The sequence below is a fragment of the Gallus gallus genome, chromosome 2 (assembly GCF_016699485.2).
Source record: "Gallus gallus isolate bGalGal1 chromosome 2, bGalGal1.mat.broiler.GRCg7b, whole genome shotgun sequence".
Lineage (NCBI taxonomy): Eukaryota > Metazoa > Chordata > Aves > Galliformes > Phasianidae > Gallus > Gallus gallus.
Genome location: NC_052533.1, coordinates 119,650,639 through 119,673,522, shown reverse-complemented (window position 1 = coordinate 119,673,522; position 22,884 = coordinate 119,650,639). Strand labels below are relative to the sequence as shown.

Below are 22,884 nucleotides of genomic sequence, written 5' to 3'. Positions count from 1 at the left end.
GCTAGAAACCATGGCACAATTGAGAAAGTATGACCTAATTGCTATCATGGAAATGTGGTGGGATGAATCGCATGATTGGTGTACCCTGATTGAGGACTACAGGCTTTTCAGGAGGGATAGACAGGGTAGGAGGGGTGGCGGCATTGCCCCCTATGTTAGGAAGTAGATAGATTGTGAAGAGCTGTGTCTGAGGAACAGCCACCATCAGGTCAAGAGTTTGTGGGTGAAAATCAAGGATCAGTCCAGCAAAGGGCATCTAGTGGCTGGGATCTGCTACAGGCCACCCAATTAGGAGGAGGCTGTGGACCAGGCCTTCTTGCTTCAGCTGCAGGAGGTGTTGCGCTCGCGGGCTCCTGTCCTGATGGGGGATTTCAGCCACCCGGATATCTGCTGGGATAGTGGCCTGGCAGGTGGCCGACCATCCAGGAGATTCCTGGAGTCTGTTCAGGACAACTTCCTGGTCCAGGTAATAGATGGACCGAACTGAGGTGAAGCCTTGCTGGACCTGGTGCTCAGTAGTGAAGAGGAAAGCATTAGAGACATTAAGATTGGAGGCAGCCTGGGCTGTAGTGACCATGCCTTGGTGGAGTTTGTGATCTTGAAGAATGCAGGCTTGGCTAAAAGCAGAGCTAGGACCCTGTGCTTTAGGAGAGCAAACTTCCGCCGCTCAAGGAACTGCTGAGTGGGATCCCCTGGGAAACTGTCCTTAAGGGCATGGGTACAGAACAGAGCTGGCAGCTCTTTAAGGACACCCTTCTGAGAGTGCAACGGCTCTCCATCCCCGAGCAGAAGTAGTTCAGCAGGGGAGGCAGGTGACCGTCGTGGCAGTGCAAGGACCTGCAGCTCAAACTGAGAGAAAAGGGGGAAATGCATAGAAGGTGGAAGCAGGGTTGTGTATCCTGGGAGCTCTCCTATGAGGAAAGGTTGAGGGAACTGGGCTTGTTTAGCTTGGAGAAGAGAAGGCTCCGGGGAGACCTCATTGTGGCCTTCCAGTGCTTGAAGGGAGTGTGTAAACAGGAAGGGGAGCGGCTGTTTACAAGGGTGGATAGTGATAAGGGGACAAAGGGGAATGGTTTTAAACTGGGACAGGGGAGGTTTAGGTTGGATATTGGGAAGAAGTTTTTCACACAGAAGGTGGTGACACACTGGAACAGGTTGCCTGAGGATGCCCCATCCTTGGAGGCATTCAAGGCCACGCTGGATGCGGCTCTGGGCAGCCTGGTCTGGTGGTTGGTGAACCTGCACACCGCAGGGGGGTTGAAACACTATGATCATTGTGGTCCTTTTCAACCCAGGCCATTCTATGATTCTATGATTCTATATCTATACTTTTTTTTTTTCTTTTTTTTTCCATAGAATAATAGGATCATGAAGTCATTTAACTCAGAAAAGACACTTCTATATCATCAAATCCAACCATCAAATTATCACTACCAAGTCTACCATTTAACCATGTTCCACAGTGCCTAGTCTGCGCATATCTTAAATACCTCCAGAGATGGCAACTCCAGCAATTCCCTGGGCAACCATTCCAGTGACTAACCATTCTCTCCATGAAGAAATTCTTTCCAGTACCCAGTCAAAACCTCTCTTGGTGCAACTTGAGCTCATTTCCTCCAGTCCTATCACTTGTTGCCTCAGAAAGGAGACCGATGCTCATCTTACTGCAATTTAAAAATTATTAGAAGAGTGCATTTGCATGGAAGTGTTAAAGTAGTCTGGATCGGTATATCTTTGTTTTCTTTGTGATTCTTTCCTCTTCAGTCTTGAAGGGTTCTCCCTTTCATTTTGCCATTCTGTTCTTTGCAATTGCCATCAGTTTTTAAAAAAGGTTACTTTCCATCATGTAATCTCTTTGCAGATCTTGCTTTGTATCTCTGTGCAGAACAGTGATAGAAGGACAACAGGGTACGTGTGGAAGCTGGTCTATGCTTCTGAGGGCAACTCACTCTAACAGCATTGCCAGGTTATGAAACAAAGCAACATAGGTTCAGGGAATCATAGTGCATCCTGATCATCTGTCATAAGTTTGCTGGATTGCCACATTTTTATAAACAGTCATGATGGTAGGACTTCAAATATGCCATTAAAGATCATCAGTGCTTTTTTTTAGCTTGTGTTCATTACTGTGACTTTAAAAATGGAATCAATATGGACTCTGAAGTGCAGACATCAATATGTGAACAACTTTTCAAAACTCAAGGCATTGTAATTTCTAAATGAAGCTGTCTTTAGAAGTTGCTCCGTGGAGCAATCATACCAACAATAAATGATTTACATTAAGATCCAACCAGATGCAGGTTTTGTTTTTGAGTGGAAGTATGCCCAATGAAAATTATCACCTTAAACATGTTTTAAATGAGTACTTTTGTACATAGTGAAAAAGCTTAGTATCAGTTCCAATTAATTTAACCCTCTGGGTTTTATAGTTTGCAATGATTGAGACAAGATATACTCTGGGATACTTAGAGCACCTGGAGTACCTCAAATAGAGAGGTGGAATTGAAGGCTAGCCTACTCTATGGATAAAGAATTGGTTGTATGGTTGCAGCCAGAGGGTTGTGACATCCACATCTAAATGCTCAGATGGAGTCTAATCACAAGTGGTGTCCGTCAGGCGTGGTCTGTCTTGGGACCAATGCTCTTCACCATCTTTATCAATGACAGGGAGAGTAGGATCTGCTACACCCTCAGCAAGTTTCAGATGACACCAAGCGGTACAGTTGATACAGTAGAAGGAAGGGATGCCATCCAGAGGGACCTAGACAGACTTAAAAGGCGGACGCACCTCATGACATTCAGTGAGGCCAAGTGCAAGGTGTTGTGGGTCGAGGCAACCACAGATCTATCTACAAACTGGGAGAAGAACTCCTTGAGAGTAGCCCTGAAGAGGAGGTCTTGTGGATATGAGTCAGCAGTGTGCTCCTGCAGCCTGGAAGGCCAACAGCATCTTGGGCTGCCTCCAAAGAGGGGTGGCCAGCAACATGAGGGAGGTGATTGTCCATCTCTACTCTGTCCTCTTGAAGCCCCAACTGTTGCACTGCATCCAGGCTTGGAACCTCCAGCACAAGAAAGATGTGGAGCTGTTGGAGTGGGTCCCAAGGAGGGCCACGCAGACTATCAGAGGGCTGGAGCAGCCCTCATATGAAGACCTGCCGAGGAAGCTTGGCTTGCACAGTCTTGAGAAGAGAAGGCTCCAAGGTGACATCCATTGCATGTTTTCAGTACTTAAATGGAGCTTATAAACAAGGTGGAGGCCGACTTTTTACACCGTCTGATAGCGGTAAGTCAAGGGGGAATGTTTTTTAAACTGAAAGAGGGTAGTGAGGCACTGAAACAGGCTGCCCAGAGAAGCTGTGGATGTTCCATTCCTGGAGGCGTACAAAGAGGCTAGGTTGGATGGGAACCTTGGCCAGCCCAATCTAGTGCATAGAATCATAGAATGGCCTGGGTTGAAAAGGACCACAATGATCATTGAGTTTCAACCTCCCTGCTACGTGCAGGGTCGCCAACCAGCAGACCAGGCTGCCCAGAGCCACATCCAGCGTGGCCTTGAATGCCTCCAGGGATGGGATATCCACAACCTCCTCAGGCAACCTGTTCCAGGGTGGCACCACCCTCTGTGTGAAAAACTTCTTCCTAATATCCAACCCAAAGCCCCGCACCGCTTCCGCATGGCCGCCTCCTCCTCGCGGCGCACGGTGATGACGTCACAGCGCGGCGTGGCGCTCACCCGACTCGGCCCTGCAGCCCCTGCCTCCTCCCAACCCCACCACGCTGCTTTAGTGATCACCCTCAACACGGGCAGAAAGGTGGCAACATCTTTTTATTTAATTATTCCGTTCTACGTATCTATTATGCCTTTTCTGGGTTGCCGTGAACATCGGCTCTGTACAGGCAGGTGTATTCCTTGTTTCCCCAGTTGCTCCGCACCTCCAGTTTGATCTGGCGGAAGGCTTTGCGGGGCTCCTCCTGTGAGGACAAAGAGGAGAAGCTTCGTTACGCACGTGGGAAGAGCCGCAGCACATCCACAGAGCTCCCTTTGCCAGCTGCGGAGCCCCGAGTTGCTCTGCTCTGCTCCCCGGCCTGCCGTGGGACGCCGGGACGGCGATGCTGATGGGGGAAGGCAGCTGCAGTCCTCCTCGCCACCAGCATTCGTCTCTCCGCGCCCGCAGGGGGACAGTTTCCCTCCCGCGCCGCCTTCCTGCTGCTGCTCTCTCTTCTGTACCAGGAAGAAAAAGTGCTTCCAAAGGTGGGACGGCCACCTCGTCTGTCAGCCCCGCAGGAGTCGGCCGCGTTGGAGAGCAGAGGAAGGCCTGGGTGATCAGGCAAACCCTTTCTTCCCAGGACTTGCAGGCAGCCCGGCCTTCCTCCCTGGCATTCTGCTGCAAGCACTTGCCATACCTGCATTTGGAAGGTCTGGGCGATCTCTCCGTCCACGTCATAAATGAATGACCCCAGGAGAGCTTCACCTTCGTCCTCATCCACTCCCTCAAAGACAAGAGATGGTGGCGGTCACGCTGAGGCAGGCCATGCGAAAAAGAACACGCCGAGGCCGAAGCCGGGAGCCCTCTCCCCCCCTCCCTCAGCACTGACAGGATTGCAGCACAAAGGAGGGTGAACCTGAGTCAGGCCACGTGGAGCAATTGCTCCCAGCTGCTCAGCGACAAAGAGCAGCAGAGGCCTCCGGAGACGTGTAACCACCCCAAGGGTCTCCGTGCCCTTGGGCAGGTTCTATGGTGCAGTTACGGAGCTTTGTGGGGCTCTGTTGGGTGGCTACGGGGCTCTCTGGGGGCTCTCTGGGGTCTTATGGGGCTCTATGGCAAAGCGTTTCCTTGGGCCCCTCCAGAAGCAGCAGCGGGCACAGACTTACCGAGACAACAAACTCTCTGGGGGCAGTGCTGACTTCCCCAGAGGGAGAGACTGCCTTGGAGATATGCCAGATGGTAAAAGCCGTGGGCCAGATTTTCTCCGGCAGCCGGATGACCACGTGGCCCCGAGATCCTTGGAAAGCCCAGCAGTTGCCAGCAGAAATATCAGGCTGAAATGAGAAAGACGCGTCCATCAGCGGTGGGGCAAGGAGCCGCCAGAGCCGGCTGTTCGGCAAGGAGCACAGACCTTGCCTTCTCTGTGGGCTGCCATTCTCCTCACAATGGAACGCTACTCAAGGGTCAGGAGGGGAATATGTAAAGGTTTGGACAATAGGCCTGGAGTCAACTGCCTTTCTCTGCTTGCCCAGAGCCGGTGGGGCGGCGCTCCCAAGCATCTGTCACCCCATCACCTTCCCAACGCTGGTGTCAGTAAGGTGGGGAAGAGTGTGGGCTGAGCAGTGCAGCTGGGCCAAAGGAAATTGCTGTGCGCTTGCTCCTGCAGCCAGAAGGCAAGGCAGTGAACCCACAGCCACCATTTCTCCTGCCATACCTGCAAGATCGTCTCAGGAGGCTTTGCGGAGGAAAAGAATGGAGAAAGCCAGCGGTTCCCCCCATAACTCTTGGATGTCCTCTCCACATCAATAGTGGCACCTGAAATAAAGATGGGAAGACGTGCACTAGGACAGCCCAGAGACGAGCTGAAGCAGTGAATGCTCGTTCCCTGAAGCTCTTGGCAGGACTCTGGGGTGCAAAATCCCTCCCGCCGCGTAGGGGAACTGTTGAGTCCCGGCCTGAACCACTGATTGAGCACCTGGGGAAAGGAGCCCGTCAGGCCTGGGAGCGCAGCTGAAGGCTTTTTAAATTCTCAGTGAGGGGACATTTAGATGGGATGTCAGGAGGAAATTCTTGACCCTGCCCACTGCCACGTGCTGCCCAGAGAAACCATGGATGCCCCACTTCTGGAGGCGCTGGAGACCGAGTTGGCTGGGGCCCTGGGCACCTTGACGGAAAGGGTGGCAGCCCTGCCCATGGCAGGGAGTTGGACTGGGATGGTCTGTAAGGTCCCTTGAGACCTCAGCCATTCTAAAGCTCTATGAGATAACTCTGAGAGAAAGCGGAGCTTGGCAGGTTTTGGGGAGTGCCAGACGCAAAGCTGAGGGTAGAGAAGCTGCCTGCCTACGTACCCATGGTTTTTAGAGCCCAACTGGGCAGCCAGGTGTCGTGTTTCATCACCTTCTCAACTGCCTCTCTTGTCAGCTGCAGAATTTCCTGGCAACAAATAGGGAATGGAGATAGAGCAGTGAGCACAAACAGAGGAGGAGATTGGTGTGACCAGGGAGTCCTATCCAAGAGCTAAGGCAGGGCTCCATGTCTTTCCAGAAATCGGGCAAGACCTTCCAGAAAGTGTGCCCTGATGAGCCACTGGGCTCCAGAGACACAGCACAGACCGACTTGGGGCTCTGCCTGATCCCCTTGCTGCCAGCCTTGTGCCACCTCCAGACCAGCCTGGGCAGGCAGTCAGATCATGCCCTGAGCCAGCCACGCCCTGCACTGGTCCAGTTGCAGCTGGCCTGGAGAACGGCCCTTCCAGCTAAGAAGCCTGACCCGCCAAAGACTCTCAGAAGGGACAGTGTGTGGCCTCCTAGCCAAGCCCAGCAGGTGCCTGGGGGCGGGGGCCCAGCCCCGGGGGAATTCACAGCGCTGCACAGAGCACCCTGATCCCAGCTGTACCGTGCAGCTAGCACCAGCAGCAGCTCTCAGTGAGGGGAGCAGAGCAGCTCCAAGACACAAGAGAGGCTGAGCCCCGAGAGCCAGGTGTGGGGCGGGCAGCCAGAGCACAGGGCTGTCTCTGGAAGGGGCTGAGAGGAAACACGAGGGAGCAGCACCACTACCTCTCTCTTCAATCCGTCGATCCCATTGTCTTTCAGGCTGTGAAACACGGCATCTAGAATGAGGTCCTTTCTGGCCGAGAACTGAATAGTTTTCATTTTCAGCTCCAGGCAGACCGGTGAGTTCCTAAAGGCAGAGGCAAAGCAAGTCTTGTTCAGCACTGTCCACCCCGCAGGTCAGAGCTCCAATGCTATGAGGTGAAGGATTCTGGGCCCAGGGTTGTGCCCTTCCTTGTCCCCCAGCCCCTTTCGTTCCTTTGCTTTGCCAAGGGCTGCCTTCCACTGTACAGATGGGAAAGGCTGGAGCCCTGGGCACGAGGCAAAAGCGTGCAAAGAGTGCACAGCCAGCTGAGGCCACGCTACAGAGGCAGGTGCGTGGCAAGGAAGTGTTCTTACCCCAGACACGGGAGCTCATGCACAGGTCCTGCTGACACCTGGAAGAGAAAGGCATTCAGTGGGAGGAAGCACACGGAGCACGGCCAGGGCTTCCAAAGGAGCTTCCCAGGGAACCGCTGGCAGGATTTCCTGCTGCTTCCCAGCAGTTTGTATAGGACCGCTGCCCAAAGTTGTGCTCTTAGGCCCTCCACGTGCTGCAGAGCATCTGCTGCTTCTCCCTTTCCTTTCCCATCCCCTTTAGACTCCGCAGTGCCACGGATGGGCCAAAGGCCCCTTCTTCCCATGCGCTGCTGCCTTCAGCCTGAGCTCCATGGTGGACACTGGGAAGATGCTTCCACGCTGAAGCCCACCTTGCTGCCAAGGCGACCCCCAGCCCGGTTCAAGGGCCCACCCTGGGTCTCAGCAGTGATGAGCCCATGGCCAAACTCCCCCGTCCCCGTGGAGGCAGAAGGGCAGAGCTTTGGCCTCTTCCGCATACCACGGCACTGACCTGCAGGACATTGGTTTTCCAAGTTGCCATTATCCAGAGGAAGGCTCCAGCTGTGGGGGACATCAGTTGGGAGAGACCGTTAGTTTGTTCAGGCTGCTCTGAGCCCCGCAGCCCTATCTTCCTCCTCCAGAGCCAGCGGGGAAGCGCCGTGTGGGACAGTCCCGCTCCCCGGCTCTGCTGGGATGGCCTTGGGTGGGGAACACTCACCAGAAAGGACTGCTAGAAGCAGGACAGGAGTCCTCCTTCCCCTCTCTTCGGCAGCGCGTTGCCTAAGGGAGAGATCAGACGGTGGCTATCACGGCCCAGCACTGGGACGCGGCCTCCTGGGGTCCTTTGAGCAGACGGCTGCCACCGCGTTCCTCTGCCCAGCAGAGCTGCGAGTCCCAGGGCCCTTTAGCAAGAGCTGGACAGTGCCACAGCACCCGTGGTACACATGAGAATGAAGAGCTCTGCTGTGCCACCGGGGCAGCGGCCTGGCCCTGTTCGGCTCTGCCCAGAGCAGGACTAGGGCTGTGCCCACGGAAGGGGATTTTGGGCCACCTGGCTGGAGAAAACCCGGCAGCACGCAGTGCTACTGGCTTCCCCTCCCTGCATTCTGGGTCCTGCTGCACCCACCTGCCCAGCTGGGCTAGCATTTTGGCACCTTCACTCCACTGACAGACACAGGGAACAGCTTGCTCTCCTCCCAGGACACAAGCACCTCTTCCCCACTCGCCTGCTCTGCGATCCTCGCGGGACTGCAGTGCTGCACACCTCGGCAGCGTGGCTGAGTAGGACCGCGGGTTCTGATGTCATAATAGGTGACAGCTGCAAGGGCCAAGTGACGCCTTCTATGACCTCACAGGGTGTGCCCAGGAGGGACAGACCCCATGGGTTTGCCCCCAGCCCAAGGCTGAAATTCCCAGAAACACCACCGAACACCGAGAGAGGGGCTCCTTTGGATGCCCCAGCAAGGATGTCTGAGCCATTGCACAGCTGCTCCCGTCCTGGGCACAGGCAGGCTGTGTGCTTCTGGCAGGGGCTGTGAAAGTCGTAGAATCATAGAATGGCCTGGGTTGAAAAGGACCACAGTGATCATCTCGTTCCAACCCCCTGCTATGTGCAGGGTCGCCAACCTCCAGACCAGGCTGCCCAGAGCCACATCCAGCGTGGCCTTGAATGCCTCCAGGGATGGGGCATCCACAACCTCCTCGGGCAAGCTGTTCCAGGGTGCCACCACCCCCTGTGTGAAAAACTTCCTCCTAATATCTAACCTAAATCTCCCGTCTCAGTTTAAAACCATTCCCCCTTGTCTTATCACTATCCACCCTTGTAAACAGCCGCTCCCCTTCCTGTTTATATGCTCCCTTCAAGTACTGGAAGGCCACAATGAGGTCTCCCTGGAGCCTTCTCTTTCTCCAAGCTAAACAAGCCCAGTTCCCTCAACCTTTCCTCATAGGAGAGGTGCTCCAGCCCTCTGATCACCTTAGTGGCCCTCCTCTGGACCCTCTCCAAGAGCTCTACGTCCTTCCTGTACTGGGGGCCCCAGGCCTGGACGCAGTATTCCAGATAGGGCCTCACAAGCGCTGAGTAGAAGGGCACAATCACCTCCCTCTGCCTGCTCGCCGCTCCTTTTTTTATGCAGCCCAGAACACAGTTGGCCTTCTGGGCTGCAAGTGCACACTGTTGGCTCGTGTCCAGCTTCTCGTCTACCGGGACCCCCAGGTCCTTCTCCGCAGGGCTGCTCCCAAGGAGATCTTCCCCCACTTTGTATAAGTACCTGGGATTGCCCCGACCCAAGTGCAGCACCCTGCCCTTGGCCTTCCTGAACCTCCTTAGGTTTTATTAGGCATGGCAACCCTCTCCACAGCAAGAGGGTTGCAACTAGATGATCTCCACGATCCCTTCCAACTTAAGCCAGTCTGTGATTCTATGATTCTATGATTCTGAATCTTGCATCTGAATCACAGAATCATAGAATCACCAAGGTTGGCAAAGACCCACAGGATCATCCAGTCCAACCATATGTACTTACTTTACCTGATGTAACAGGGTTAGTAAAGATGAGATATCCATATGAGGTCTAAGAGATGGACACTCACTGTGCACTCCTACAGGGCAAACCTCACTACAGGGATAATCCCCAATACAAAATTCAAACACAGGTCCGTACAATAAAGATGTTAGACAAAATAGTATATTGTCTGCATTCGACTCTACTGAAAATATGTTTTCCTTCCTTTGTTTGTCTTCCATGGACTAGCAAAATAGACTCCCACAAACTCTTTCTTCACGGTGTAAAAACTATGTCTGGTTGGAAGGGACACAGGAGAACTGCAAAGACAGCAACAGACTACTAGTTAAGCTTCAGAGAAAATTTGACAAGATTTATTTGGCTAATCCTACTTTTTTTTAAAAACACTATGGGAGTTGGTGTCAAGGGCACACTTTATGCCAACTTTGCCCTCTGAGTCCAAGCTCAAGAATAGTTCCCAGTGGGATCCTGAAATTGAATTATGTGATCCAAAAGATTCAAAATGGAAATCTGGCAATTCAAAATAATCAACGCGTATCACGCCCTGACTACGGCTGGATCAATTTGGTTTAGGTTCTGTTGAATTTTTTTTCACTGTATTCAGGATTCTTCTATCATTTACTTAAAAATATATATCTCTGTGTGAGAGTTGCAAAGATATGCATAATCAAAGACAATCCCCTGCTCTAGGGGTGGTTGTTATGTGAAGCATACTCATTTTTTTTTCCCCCATTTTTCACTGTGGAGGTCCAGGGACATTATCTGCTGTTTTGGAAATAATGCTTCAGTTTGTTCTTGGGTGCTAATCATATAAGCTGTACTGTCTTATTTTCACGGTTTTATGATTTTTGGTTACTGGTATTCAACATCATAACATCATGTAGTGCATTGGGAGTTAAAGTGTTAATACTCCAGTTCCGAGCAGCTGTCCGGAAGAGAAGAAGAACTACATTCCCCAGGGGGCTTTGCGGGCAGAGAGGAGAGACAACCTCTGGCAAAGTCACCTGATGCTTTTCTTCCCTCGGCTCTCATCCTGACCGTATGCATCGCCTCAGCACTACTGTAAGGCCTATGGCTTTCATACGCTCTTTCTCTCATTATACTTGATTTATTGGCTTTGATTCTAATTCTATTCTATTATCGAGTGTTATCTTGCATTCCGAAACCGTATTTAGTAAATTAGTTTGTTTCTCCTAAGATCCTTGCCGCTGTTTTTAATTATTTTGGGGTCCCCTGTCTCCCTTTTCCGGAGGCACGGATTTTGCAAAATCCCTCCGCCCCGCCAGTCATGGAACTGGGCCGAACCAGCCCGTAAACCGTTGACACTTACAGCAAGATTTTTTGCAAGTATCTTGATTTCTGAAAAACTCTTTCGAACGTGAATTTGATTGGAAAAATGAGGACAGATTTCAATATCGTGGGAAGACATGCTCAGAAAATGAGGGGAAACATAACTATCAGTGCAAAGGCAACTAAGAATAGAGTCATTCTAGCATCAGTGCTTACATCAAGCTGTTTTCTATCTATTTAGTGGTGATTTGTATTATTATGTGAAGTGCCCCTCCAAAAACTGAATTAGTTTTCATAGACATTTTAGGTTAACTAGAAAGGTTACTCAAAAAGTCATTTTTTTCAATTGTTTTGCTATGACAGAAATTGCAGTTTGAGATTGCTATCACGGAAACACGGTGGGATGAATCGCACAACTGGAATACCCTGATTGAGGACTACAGGCTTTTCAGAAGGGATAGACAGGGTAGGAGGGGTGGCGGCATTGCCCCCTATGTTAGGAAGTGGATAGATTGTGAAGAGCTGTGTCTGAGGAACAGCCACCATCAGGTCAAGAGTTTGTGGGTGAAAATCAAGGATCAGTCCAGCAAAGGGCATCTAGTGGCTGGGATCTGCTACAGGCCACCCAATTAGGAGGAGGCTGTGGACCAGGCCTTCTTGCTTCAGCTGCAGGAGGTGTTGCGCTCGCGGGCTCCTGTCCTGATGGGGGATTTCAGCCACCCGGATATCTGCTGGGATAGTGGCCTGGCAGGTGGCCGACCATCCAGGAGATTCCTGGAGTCTGTTCAGGACAACTTCCTGGTCCAGGTAATAGATGGACCGAACTGAGGTGAAGCCTTGCTGGACCTGGTGCTCAGTAGTGAAGAGGAAAGCATTAGAGACATTAAGATTGGAGGCAGCCTGGGCTGTAGTGACCATGCCTTGGTGGAGTTTGTGATCTTGAAGAATGCAGGCTTGGCTAAAAGCAGAGCTAGGACCCTGTGCTTTAGGAGAGCAAACTTCCGCCGCTCAAGGAACTGCTGAGTGGGATCCCCTGGGAAACTGTCCTTAAGGGCATGGGTACAGAACAGAGCTGGCAGCTCTTTAAGGACACCCTTCTGAGAGTGCAACGGCTCTCCATCCCCGAGCAGAAGTAGTTCAGCAGGGGAGGCAGGTGACCGTCGTGGCAGTGCAAGGACCTGCAGCTCAAACTGAGAGAAAAGGGGGAAATGCATAGAAGGTGGAAGCAGGGTTGTGTATCCTGGGAGCTCTCCTATGAGGAAAGGTTGAGGGAACTGGGCTTGTTTAGCTTGGAGAAGAGAAGGCTCCGGGGAGACCTCATTGTGGCCTTCCAGTGCTTGAAGGGAGCGTGTAAACAGGAAGGGGAGCGGCTGTTTACAAGGGTGGATAGTGATAAGGGGACAAAGGGGAATGGTTTTAAACTGGGACAGGGGAGGTTTAGGTTGGATATTGGGAAGAAGTTTTTCACACAGAAGGTGGTGACACACTGGAACAGGTTGCCTGAGGATGCCCCATCCTTGGAGGCATTCAAGGCCACGCTGGATGTGGCTCTGGGCAGCCTGGTCTGGTGGTTGGTGAACCTGCACACCGCAGGGGGGTTGAAACACTATGATCATTGTGGTCCTTTTCAACCCAGGCCATTCTATGATTCTATGATTCTATATCTATACTTTTTTTTTTTTCTTTTTTTTTCATAGAATAATAGGATCATGAAGTCATTTAACTCAGAAAAGACACTTCTATATCATCAAATCCAACCATCAAATTATCACTACCAAGTCTACCATTTAACCATGTTCCACAGTGCCTAGTCTGCGCATATCTTAAATACCTCCAGAGATGGCAACTCCAGCAATTCCCTGGGCAACCATTCCAGTGACTAACCATTCTCTCCATGAAGAAATTCTTTCCAGTACCCAGTCAAAACCTCTCTTGGTGCAACTTGAGCTCATTTCCTCCAGTCCTATCACTTGTTGCCTCAGAAAGGAGACCGATGCTCATCTTACTGCAATTTAAAAATTATTAGAAGAGTGCATTTGCATGGAAGTGTTAAAGTAGTCTGGATCGGTATATCTTTGTTTTCTTTGTGATTCTTTCCTCTTCAGTCTTGAAGGGTTCTCCCTTTCATTTTGCCATTCTGTTCTTTGCAATTGCCATCAGTTTTTAAAAAAGGTTACTTTCCATCATGTAATCTCTTTGCAGATCTTGCTTTGTATCTCTGTGCAGAACAGTGATAGAAGGACAACAGAGTACGTGTGGAAGCTGGTCTATGCTTCTGAGGGCAACTCACTCTAACAGCATTGCCAGGTTATGAAACAAAGCAACATAGGTTCAGGGAATCATAGTGCATCCTGATCATCTGTCATAAGTTTGCTGGATTGCCACATTTTTATAAACAGTCATGATGGTAGGACTTCAAATATGCCATTAAAGATCATCAGTGCTTTTTTTTAGCTTGTGTTCATTACTGTGACTTTAAAAATGGAATCAATATGGACTCTGAAGTGCAGACATCAATATGTGAACAACTTTTCAAAACTCAAGGCATTGTAATTTCTAAATGAAGCTGTCTTTTGAAGTTGCTCCGTGGAGCAATCATACCAACAATAAATGATTTACATTAAGATCCAACCAGATGCAGGTTTTGTTTTTGAGTGGAAGTATGCCCAATGAAAATTATCACCTTGAACATGTTTTAAATGAGTACTTTTGTACATAGTGAAAAAGCTTAGTATCAGTTCCAATTAATTTAACCCTCTGGGTTTTATAGTTTGCAATGATTGAGACAAGATATACTCTGGGATACTTAGAGCACCTGGAGTACCTCAAATAGAGAGGTGGAATTGAAGGCTAGCCTACTCTATGGATAAAGAATTGGTTGTATGGTTGCAGCCAGAGGGTTGTGACATCCACATCTAAATGCTCAGATGGAGTCTAATCACAAGTGGTGTCCGTCAGGCGTGGTCTGTCTTGGGACCAATGCTCTTCACCATCTTTATCAATGACAGGGAGAGTAGGATCTGCTACACCCTCAGCAAGTTTCAGATGACACCAAGCGGTACAGTTGATACAGTAGAAGGAAGGGATGCCATCCAGAGGGACCTAGACAGACTTAAAAGGCGGACGCACCTCATGACATTCAGTGAGGCCAAGTGCAAGGTGTTGTGGGTCGAGGCAACCACAGATCTATCTACAAACTGGGAGAAGAACTCCTTGAGAGTAGCCCTGAAGAGGAGGTCTTGTGGATATGAGTCAGCAGTGTGCTCCTGCAGCCTGGAAGGCCAACAGCATCTTGGGCTGCCTCCAAAGAGGGGTGGCCAGCAACATGAGGGAGGTGATTGTCCATCTCTACTCTGTCCTCTTGAAGCCCCAACTGTTGCACTGCATCCAGGCTTGGAACCTCCAGCACAAGAAAGATGTGGAGCTGTTGGAGTGGGTCCCAAGGAGGGCCACGCAGACTATCAGAGGGCTGGAGCAGCCCTCATATGAAGACCTGCCGAGGAAGCTTGGCTTGCACAGTCTTGAGAAGAGAAGGCTCCAAGGTGACATCCATTGCATGTTTTCAGTACTTAAATGGAGCTTATAAACAAGGTGGAGGCCGACTTTTTACACCGTCTGATAGCGGTAAGTCAAGGGGGAATGTTTTTTAAACTGAAAGAGGGTAGTGAGGCACTGAAACAGGCTGCCCAGAGAAGCTGTGGATGTTCCATTCCTGGAGGCGTACAAAGAGGCTAGGTTGGATGGGAACCTTGGCCAGCCCAATCTAGTGCATAGAATCATAGAATGGCCTGGGTTGAAAAGGACCACAATGATCATTGAGTTTCAACCTCCCTGCTACGTGCAGGGTCGCCAACCAGCAGACCAGGCTGCCCAGAGCCACATCCAGCGTGGCCTTGAATGCCTCCAGGGATGGGATATCCACAACCTCCTCAGGCAACCTGTTCCAGGGTGGCACCACCCTCTGTGTGAAAAACTTCTTCCTAATATCCAACCCAAAGCCCCGCACCGCTTCCGCATGGCCGCCTCCTCCTCGCGGCGCACGGTGATGACGTCACAGCGCGGCGTGGCGCTCACCCGACTCGGCCCTGCAGCCCCTGCCTCCTCCCAACCCCACCACGCTGCTTTAGTGATCACCCTCAACACGGGCAGAAAGGTGGCAACATCTTTTTATTTAATTATTCCGTTCTACGTATCTATTATGCCTTTTCTGGGTTGCCGTGAACATCGGCTCTGTACAGGCAGGTGTATTCCTTGTTTCCCCAGTTGCTCCGCACCTCCAGTTTGATCTGGCGGAAGGCTTTGCGGGGCTCCTCCTGTGAGGACAAAGAGGAGAAGCTTCGTTACGCATGTGGGAAGAGCCGCAGCACATCCACAGAGCTCCCTTTGCCAGCTGCGGAGCCCCGAGTTGCTCTGCTCTGCTCCCCGGCCTGCCGTGGGACGCCGGGACGGCGATGCTGATGGGGGAAGGCAGCTGCAGTCCTCCTCGCCACCAGCATTCGTCTCTCCGCGCCCACAGGGGGACAGTTTCCCTCCCGCGCCGCCTTCCTGCTGCTGCTCTCTCTTCTGTACCAGGAAGAAAAAGTGCTTCCAAAGGTGGGACGGCCACCTCGTCTGTCAGCCCCGCAGGAGTCGGCCGCGTTGGAGAGCAGAGGAAGGCCTGGGTGATCAGGCAAACCCTTTCTTCCCAGGACTTGCAGGCAGCCCGGCCTTCCTCCCTGGCATTCTGCTGCAAGCACTTGCCATACCTGCACTTGGAAGGTCTGGGCGATCTCTCCGTCCACGTCATAAATGAATGACCCCAGGAGAGCTTCACCTTCGTCCTCATCCACTCCCTCAAAGACAAGAGATGGTGGCGGTCACGCTGAGGCAGGCCATGCGAAAAAGAACATGCCGAGGCCGAAGCCGGGAGCCCTCTCCCCCCCTCCCTCAGCACTGACAGGATTGCAGCACAAAGGAGGGTGAACCTGAGTCAGGCCACGTGGAGCAATTGCTCCCAGCTGCTCAGCGACGAAGAGCAGCAGAGGCCTCCGGAGACGTGTAACCACCCCAAGGGTCTCCGTGCCCTTGGGCAGGTTCTATGGTGCAGTTACGGAGCTTTGTGGGGCTCTGTTGGGTGGCTACGGGGCTCTCTGGGGGCTCTCTGGGGTCTTATGGGGCTCTATGGCAAAGCGTTTCCTTGGGCCCCTCCAGAAGCAGCAGCGGGCACAGACTTACCAGAGACAACAAACTCTCTGGGGGCAGTGCTGACTTCCCCGGAGGGAGAGACTGCCTTGGAGATATGCCAGATGGTAAAAGCCGTGGGCCAGATTTTCTCCGGCAGCCGGATGACCACGTGGCCCCGAGATCCTTGGAAAGCCCAGCAGTTGCCAGCAGAAATATCAGGCTGAAATGAGAAAGACGCGTCCATCAGCGGTGGGGCAAGGAGCCGCCAGAGCCGGCTGTTCGGCAAGGAGCACAGACCTTGCCTTCTCTGTGGGCTGCCATTCTCCTCACAATGGAACGCTACTCAAGGGTCAGGAGGGGAATATGTAAAGGTTTGGACAATAGGCCTGGAGTCAACTGCCTTTCTCTGCTTGCCCAGAGCCGGTGGGGCGGCGCTCCCAAGCATCTGTCACCCCATCACCTTCCCAACGCTGGTGTCAGTAAGGTGGGGAAGAGTGTGGGCTGAGCAGTGCAGCTGGGCCAAAGGAAATTGCTGTGCGCTTGCTCCTGCAGCCAGAAGGCAAGGCAGTGAACCCACAGCCACCATTTCTCCTGCCATACCTGCAAGATCGTCTCAGGAGGCTTTGCGGAGGAAAAGAATGGAGAAAGCCAGCGGTTCCCCCCATAACTCTTGGATGTCCTCTCCACATCAATAGTGGCACCTGAAATAAAGATGGGAAGACGTGCACTAGGACAGCCCAGAGACGAGCTGAAGCAGTGAATGCTCGTTCCCTGAAGCTCTTGGCAGGACTCTGGGGTGCAAAATCCCTCCCGCCGCGTAGGGGAACTGTTGAGTCCCGGCCTGAACCACTGATTGAGCACCTGGGGAAAGGAGCCCGTCAGGCCTGGGAGCGCAGCTGAAGGCTTTTTAAATTCTCAGTGAGGGGACATTTAGATGGGATGTCAGGAGGAAATTCTTGACCCTGCCCACTGCCACGTGCTGCCCAGAGAAACCATGGATGCCCCACTCCTGGAGGCGCTGGAGACCGAGTTGGCTGGGGCCCTGGGCACCTTGACGGAAAGGGTGGCAGCCCTGCCCATGGCAGGGAGTTGGACTGGGATGGTCTGTAAGGTCCCTTGAGACCTCAGCCATTCTAAAGCTCTATGAGATAACTCTGAGAGAAAGCGGAGCTTGGCAGGTTTTGGGGAGTGCCAGACGCAAAGCTGAGGGTAGAGAAGCTGCCTGCCTACGTACCCATGGTTTTTAGAGCCCAACTGGGCAGCCAGGTGTCGTGTTTCATCACCTTCTCAACTGCCTCTCTTGTCAGCTGCAGAATTTCCTGGCAACAAATAGGGAATGGAGATAGAGCAGTGAGCACAAACAGAGGAGGAGATTGGTGTGACCAGGGAGTCCTATCCAAGAGCTAAGGCAGGGCTCCATGTCTTTCCAGAAATCGGGCAAGACCTTCCAGAAAGTGTGCCCTGATGAGCCACTGGGCTCCAGAGACACAGCACAGACCGACTTGGGGCTCTGCCTGATCCCCTTGCTGCCAGCCTTGTGCCACCTCCAGACCAGCCTGGGCAGGCAGTCAGATCATGCCCTGAGCCAGCCACGCCCTGCACTGGTCCAGTTGCAGCTGGCCTGGAGAACGGCCCTTCCAGCTAAGAAGCCTGACCCGCCAAAGTACTCTCAGAAGGGACAGTGTGTGGCCTCCTAGCCAAGCCCAGCAGGTGCCTGGGGGCGGGGGCCCAGCCCCGGGGGAATTCACAGCGCTGCACAGAGCACCCTGATCCCAGCTGTACCGTGCAGCTAGCACCAGCAGCAGCTCTCAGTGAGGGGAGCAGAGCAGCTCCAAGACACAAGAGAGGCTGAGCCCCGAGAGCCAGGTGTGGGGCGGGCAGCCAGAGCACAGGGCTGTCTCTGGAAGGGGCTGAGAGGAAACACGAGGGAGCAGCACCACTACCTCTCTCTTCAATCCGTCGATCCCATTGTCTTTCAGGCTGTGAAACACGGCATCTAGAATGAGGTCCTTTCTGGCCGAGAACTGAATAGTTTTCATTTTCAGCTCCAGGCAGACCGGTGAGTTCCTAAAGGCAGAGGCAAAGCAAGTCTTGTTCAGCACTGTCCACCCCGCAGGTCAGAGCTCCAATGCTATGAGGTGAAGGATTCTGGGCCCAGGGTTGTGCCCTTCCTTGTCCCCCAGCCCCTTTCGTTCCTTTGCTTTGCCAAGGGCTGCCTTCCACTGTACAGATGGGAAAGGCTGGAGCCCTGGGCACGAGGCAAAAGCGTGCAAAGAGTGCACAGCCAGCTGAGGCCACGCTACAGAGGCAGGTGCGTGGCAAGGGAAGTGTTCTTACCCCAGACACGGGAGCTCATGCACAGGTCCTGCTGACACCTGGAAGAGAAAGGCATTCAGTGGGAGGAAGCACACGGAGCACGGCCAGGGCTTCCAAAGGAGCTTCCCAGGGAACCGCTGGCAGGATTTCCTGCTGCTTCCCAGCAGTTTGTATAGGACCGCTGCCCAAAGTTGTGCTCTTAGGCCCTCCACGTGCTGCAGAGCATCTGCTGCTTCTCCCTTTCCTTTCCCATCCCCTTTAGACTCCGCAGTGCCACGGATGGGCCAAAGGCCCCTTCTTCCCATGCGCTGCTGCCTTCAGCCTGAGCTCCATGGTGGACACTGGGAAGATGCTTCCACGCTGAAGCCCACCTTGCTGCCAAGGCGACCCCCAGCCCGGTTCAAGGGCCCACCCTGGGTCTCAGCAGTGATGAGCCCATGGCCAAACTCCCCCGTCCCCGTGGAGGCAGAAGGGCAGAGCTTTGGCCTCTTCCGCATACCACGGCACTGACCTGCAGGACATTGGTTTTCCAAGTTGCCATTATCCAGAGGAAGGCTCCAGCTGTGGGGGACATCAGTTGGGAGAGACCGTTAGTTTGTTCAGGCTGCTCTGAGCCCCGCAGCCCTATCTTCCTCCTCCAGAGCCAGCGGGGAAGCGCCGTGTGGGACAGTCCCGCTCCCCGGCTCTGCTGGGATGGCCTTGGGTGGGGAACACTCACCAGAAAGGACTGCTAGAAGCAGGACAGGAGTCCTCCTTCCCCTCTCTTCGGCAGCGCGTTGCCTAAGGGAGAGATCAGACGGTGGCTATCACGGCCCAGCACTGGGACGCGGCCTCCTGGGGTCCTTTGAGCAGACGGCTGCCACCGCGTTCCTCTGCCCAGCAGAGCTGCGAGTCCCAGGGCCCTTTAGCAAGAGCTGGACAGTGCCACAGCACCCGTGGTACACATGAGAATGAAGAGCTCTGCTGTGCCACCGGGGCAGCGGCCTGGCCCTGTTCGGCTCTGCCCAGAGCAGGACTAGGGCTGTGCCCACGGAAGGGGATTTTGGGCCACCTGGCTGGAGAAAACCCGGCAGCACGCAGTGCTACTGGCTTCCCCTCCCTGCATTCTGGGTCCTGCTGCACCCACCTGCCCAGCTGGGCTAGCATTTTGGCACCTTCACTCCACTGACAGACACAGGGAACAGCTTGCTCTCCTCCCAGGACACAAGCACCTCTTCCCCACTCGCCTGCTCTGCGATCCTCGCGGGACTGCAGTGCTGCACACCTCGGCAGCGTGGCTGAGTAGGACCGCGGGTTCTGATGTCATAATAGGTGACAGCTGCAAGGGCCAAGTGACGCCTTCTATGACCTCACAGGGTGTGCCCAGGAGGGACAGACCCCATGGGTTTGCCCCCAGCCCAAGGCTGAAATTCCCAGAAACACCACCGAACACCGAGAGAGGGGCTCCTTTGGATGCCCCAGCAAGGATGTCTGAGCCATTGCACAGCTGCTCCCGTCCTGGGCACAGGCAGGCTGTGTGCTTCTGGCAGGGGCTGTGAAAGTCGTAGAATCATAGAATGGCCTGGGTTGAAAAGGACCACAGTGATCATCTCGTTCCAACCCCCTGCTATGTGCAGGGTCGCCAACCTCCAGACCAGGCTGCCCAGAGCCACATCCAGCGTGGCCTTGAATGCCTCCAGGGATGGGGCATCCACAACCTCCTCGGGCAAGCTGTTCCAGGGTGCCACCACCCCCTGTGTGAAAAACTTCCTCCTAATATCTAACCTAAATCTCCCGTCTCAGTTTAAAACCATTCCCCCTTGTCTTATCACTATCCACCCTTGTAAACAGCCGCTCCCCTTCCTGTTTATATGCTCCCTTCAAGTACTGGAAGGCCACAATGAGGTCTCCCTGGAGCCTTCTCTTTCTCCAAGCTAAACAAGCCCAGTTCCCTCAACCTTTCCTCATAGGAGAGGTGCTCCAGCCCTCTGATCACCTTAGTGGCCCTCCTCTGGACCCTCTCCAAGAGCTCTACGTCCTTCCTGTACTGGGGGCCCCAGGCCTGGACGCAGTATTCCAGATAGGGCCTCACAAGCGCTGAGTAGAAGGGCACAATCACCTCCCTCTGCCTGCTCGCCGCTCCTTTTTTTATGCAGCCCAGAACACAGTTGGCCTTCTGGGCTGCAAGTGCACACTGTTGGCTCGTGTCCAGCTTCTCGTCTACCGGGACCCCCAGGTCCTTCTCCGCAGGGCTGCTCCCAAGGAGATCTTCCCCCACTTTGTATAAGTACCTGGGATTGCCCCGACCCAAGTGCAGCACCCTGCCCTTGGCCTTCCTGAACCTCCTTAGGTTTTATTAGGCATGGCAACCCTCTCCACAGCAAGAGGGTTGCAACTAGATGATCTCCACGATCCCTTCCAACTTAAGCCAGTCTGTGATTCTATGATTCTATGATTCTGAATCTTGCATCTGAATCACAGAATCATAGAATCACCAAGGTTGGCAAAGACCCACAGGATCATCCAGTCCAACCATATGATACTTACTTTACCTGATGTAACAGGGTTAGTAAAGATGAGATATCCATATGAGGTCTAAGAGATGGACACTCACTGTGCACTCCTACAGGGCAAACCTCACTACAGGGATAATCCCCAATACAAAATTCAAACACAGGTCCGTACAATAAAGATGTTAGACAAAATAGTATATTGTCTGCATTCGACTCTACTGAAAATATGTTTTCCTTCCTTTGTTTGTCTTCCATGGACTAGCAAAATAGACTCCCACAAACTCTTTCTTCACGGTGTAAAAACTATGTCTGGTTGGAAGGGACACAGGAGAACTGCAAAGACAGCAACAGACTACTAGTTAAGCTTCAGAGAAAATTTGACAAGATTTATTTGGCTAATCCTACTTTTTTTTAAAAACACTATGGGAGTTGGTGTCAAGGGCACACTTTATGCCAACTTTGCCCTCTGAGTCCAAGCTCAAGAATAGTTCCCAGTGGGATCCTGAAATTGAATTATGTGATCCAAAAGATTCAAAATGGAAATCTGGCAATTCAAAATAATCAACGCGTATCACGCCCTGACTACGGCTGGATCAATTTGGTTTAGGTTCTGTTGAATTTTTTTTCACTGTATTCAGGATTCTTCTATCATTTACTTAAAATATATATCTCTGTGTGAGAGTTGCAAAGATATGCATAATCAAAGACAATCCCCTGCTCTAGGGGTGGTTGTTATGTGAAGCATACTCATTTTTTTTTCCCCCATTTTTCACTGTGGAGGTCCAGGGACATTATCTGCTGTTTTGGAAATAATGCTTCAGTTTGTTCTTGGGTGCTAATCATATAAGCTGTACTGTCTTATTTTCACGGTTTTATGATTTTTGGTTACTGGTATTCAACATCATAACATCATGTAGTGCATTGGGAGTTAAAGTGTTAATACTCCAGTTCCGAGCAGCTGTCCGGAAGAGAAGAAGAACTACATTCCCCAGGGGGCTTTGCGGGCAGAGAGGAGAGACAACCTCTGGCAAAGTCACCTGATGCTTTTCTTCCCTCGGCTCTCATCCTGACCGTATGCATCGCCTCAGCACTACTGTAAGGCCTATGGCTTTCATACGCTCTTTCTCTCATTATACTTGATTTATTGGCTTTGATTCTAATTCTATTCTATTATCGTGTGTTATCTTGCATTCCGAAACCGTATTTAGTAAATTAGTTTGTTTCTCCTAAGATCCTTGCCGCTGTTTTTAATTATTTTGGGGTCCCCTGTCTCCCTTTTCCGGAGGCACGGATTTTGCAAAATCCCTCCGCCCCGCCAGTCATGGAACTGGGCCGAACCAGCCCGTAAACCGTTGACACTTACAGCAAGATTTTTTGCAAGTATCTTGATTTCTGAAAAACTCTTTCGAACGTGAATTTGATTGGAAAAATGAGGACAGATTTCAATATCGTGGGAAGACATGCTCAGAAAATGAGGGGAAACATAACTATCAGTGCAAAGGCAACTAAGAATAGAGTCATTCTAGCATCAGTGCTTACATCAAGCTGTTTTCTATCTATTTAGTGGTGATTTGTATTATTATGTGAAGTGCCCCTCCAAAAACTGAATTAGTTTTCATAGACATTTTAGGTTAACTAGAAAGGTTACTCAAAAAGTCATTTTTTTCAATTGTTTTGCTATGACAGAAATTGCAGTTTGAGATTGCTATCACGGAAACACGGTGGGATGAATCGCACAACTGGAATACCCTGATTGAGGACTACAGGCTTTTCAGAAGGGATAGACAGGGTAGGAGGGGTGGCGGCATTGCCCCCTATGTTAGGAAGTGGATAGATTGTGAAGAGCTGTGTCTGAGGAACAGCCACCATCAGGTCAAGAGTTTGTGGGTGAAAATCAAGGATCAGTCCAGCAAAGGGCATCTAGTGGCTGGGATCTGCTACAGGCCACCCAATTAGGAGGAGG

At 52.1% G+C, this 22,884-nt stretch overlaps 2 protein-coding genes and 1 long non-coding RNA gene across 3 annotated transcripts; all 3 read right to left on the bottom strand.

Annotated features, from left to right (window-relative positions):
- Window positions 1-3,855: 3,855 nt before the first annotated feature.
- On the bottom strand, window positions 3,856-8,390 carry LOC107052752 (SUN domain-containing protein 3-like). Its single transcript, XM_025148009.3, has 10 exons — window positions 8,262-8,390; window positions 7,854-7,915; window positions 7,647-7,696; window positions 7,157-7,194; window positions 6,764-6,887; window positions 6,056-6,140; window positions 5,422-5,522; window positions 4,874-5,041; window positions 4,405-4,491; window positions 3,856-3,972 (listed from the first exon to the last, which is right to left on the bottom strand). Exons 1-10 carry the CDS (start codon window positions 8,279-8,281, stop codon window positions 3,856-3,858), a joined length of 852 nt encoding a protein of 283 aa, XP_025003777.2. The 5' UTR covers window positions 8,282-8,390.
- A 6,708-nt stretch (window positions 8,391-15,098) lies between these two features.
- On the bottom strand, window positions 15,099-15,831 carry LOC121113093. Its single transcript, XR_005857720.1, has 2 exons — window positions 15,696-15,831; window positions 15,099-15,263 (listed from the first exon to the last, which is right to left on the bottom strand). It is a non-coding gene; the product is annotated as an uncharacterized LOC121113093 (long non-coding RNA).
- A 277-nt stretch (window positions 15,832-16,108) lies between these two features.
- LOC425647 (SUN domain-containing protein 3-like) lies at window positions 16,109-19,684 on the bottom strand. The gene is made up of 8 exons (XM_040696011.2): window positions 19,556-19,684; window positions 19,148-19,209; window positions 18,941-18,990; window positions 18,451-18,488; window positions 18,057-18,180; window positions 17,348-17,432; window positions 16,714-16,814; window positions 16,109-16,333 (listed from the first exon to the last, which is right to left on the bottom strand). The coding sequence occupies exons 1-8, from the start codon at window positions 19,573-19,575 to the stop codon at window positions 16,109-16,111; spliced, it is 705 nt and encodes a 234-aa protein (XP_040551945.1). The 5' UTR covers window positions 19,576-19,684.
- Window positions 19,685-22,884: the final 3,200 nt, after the last annotated feature.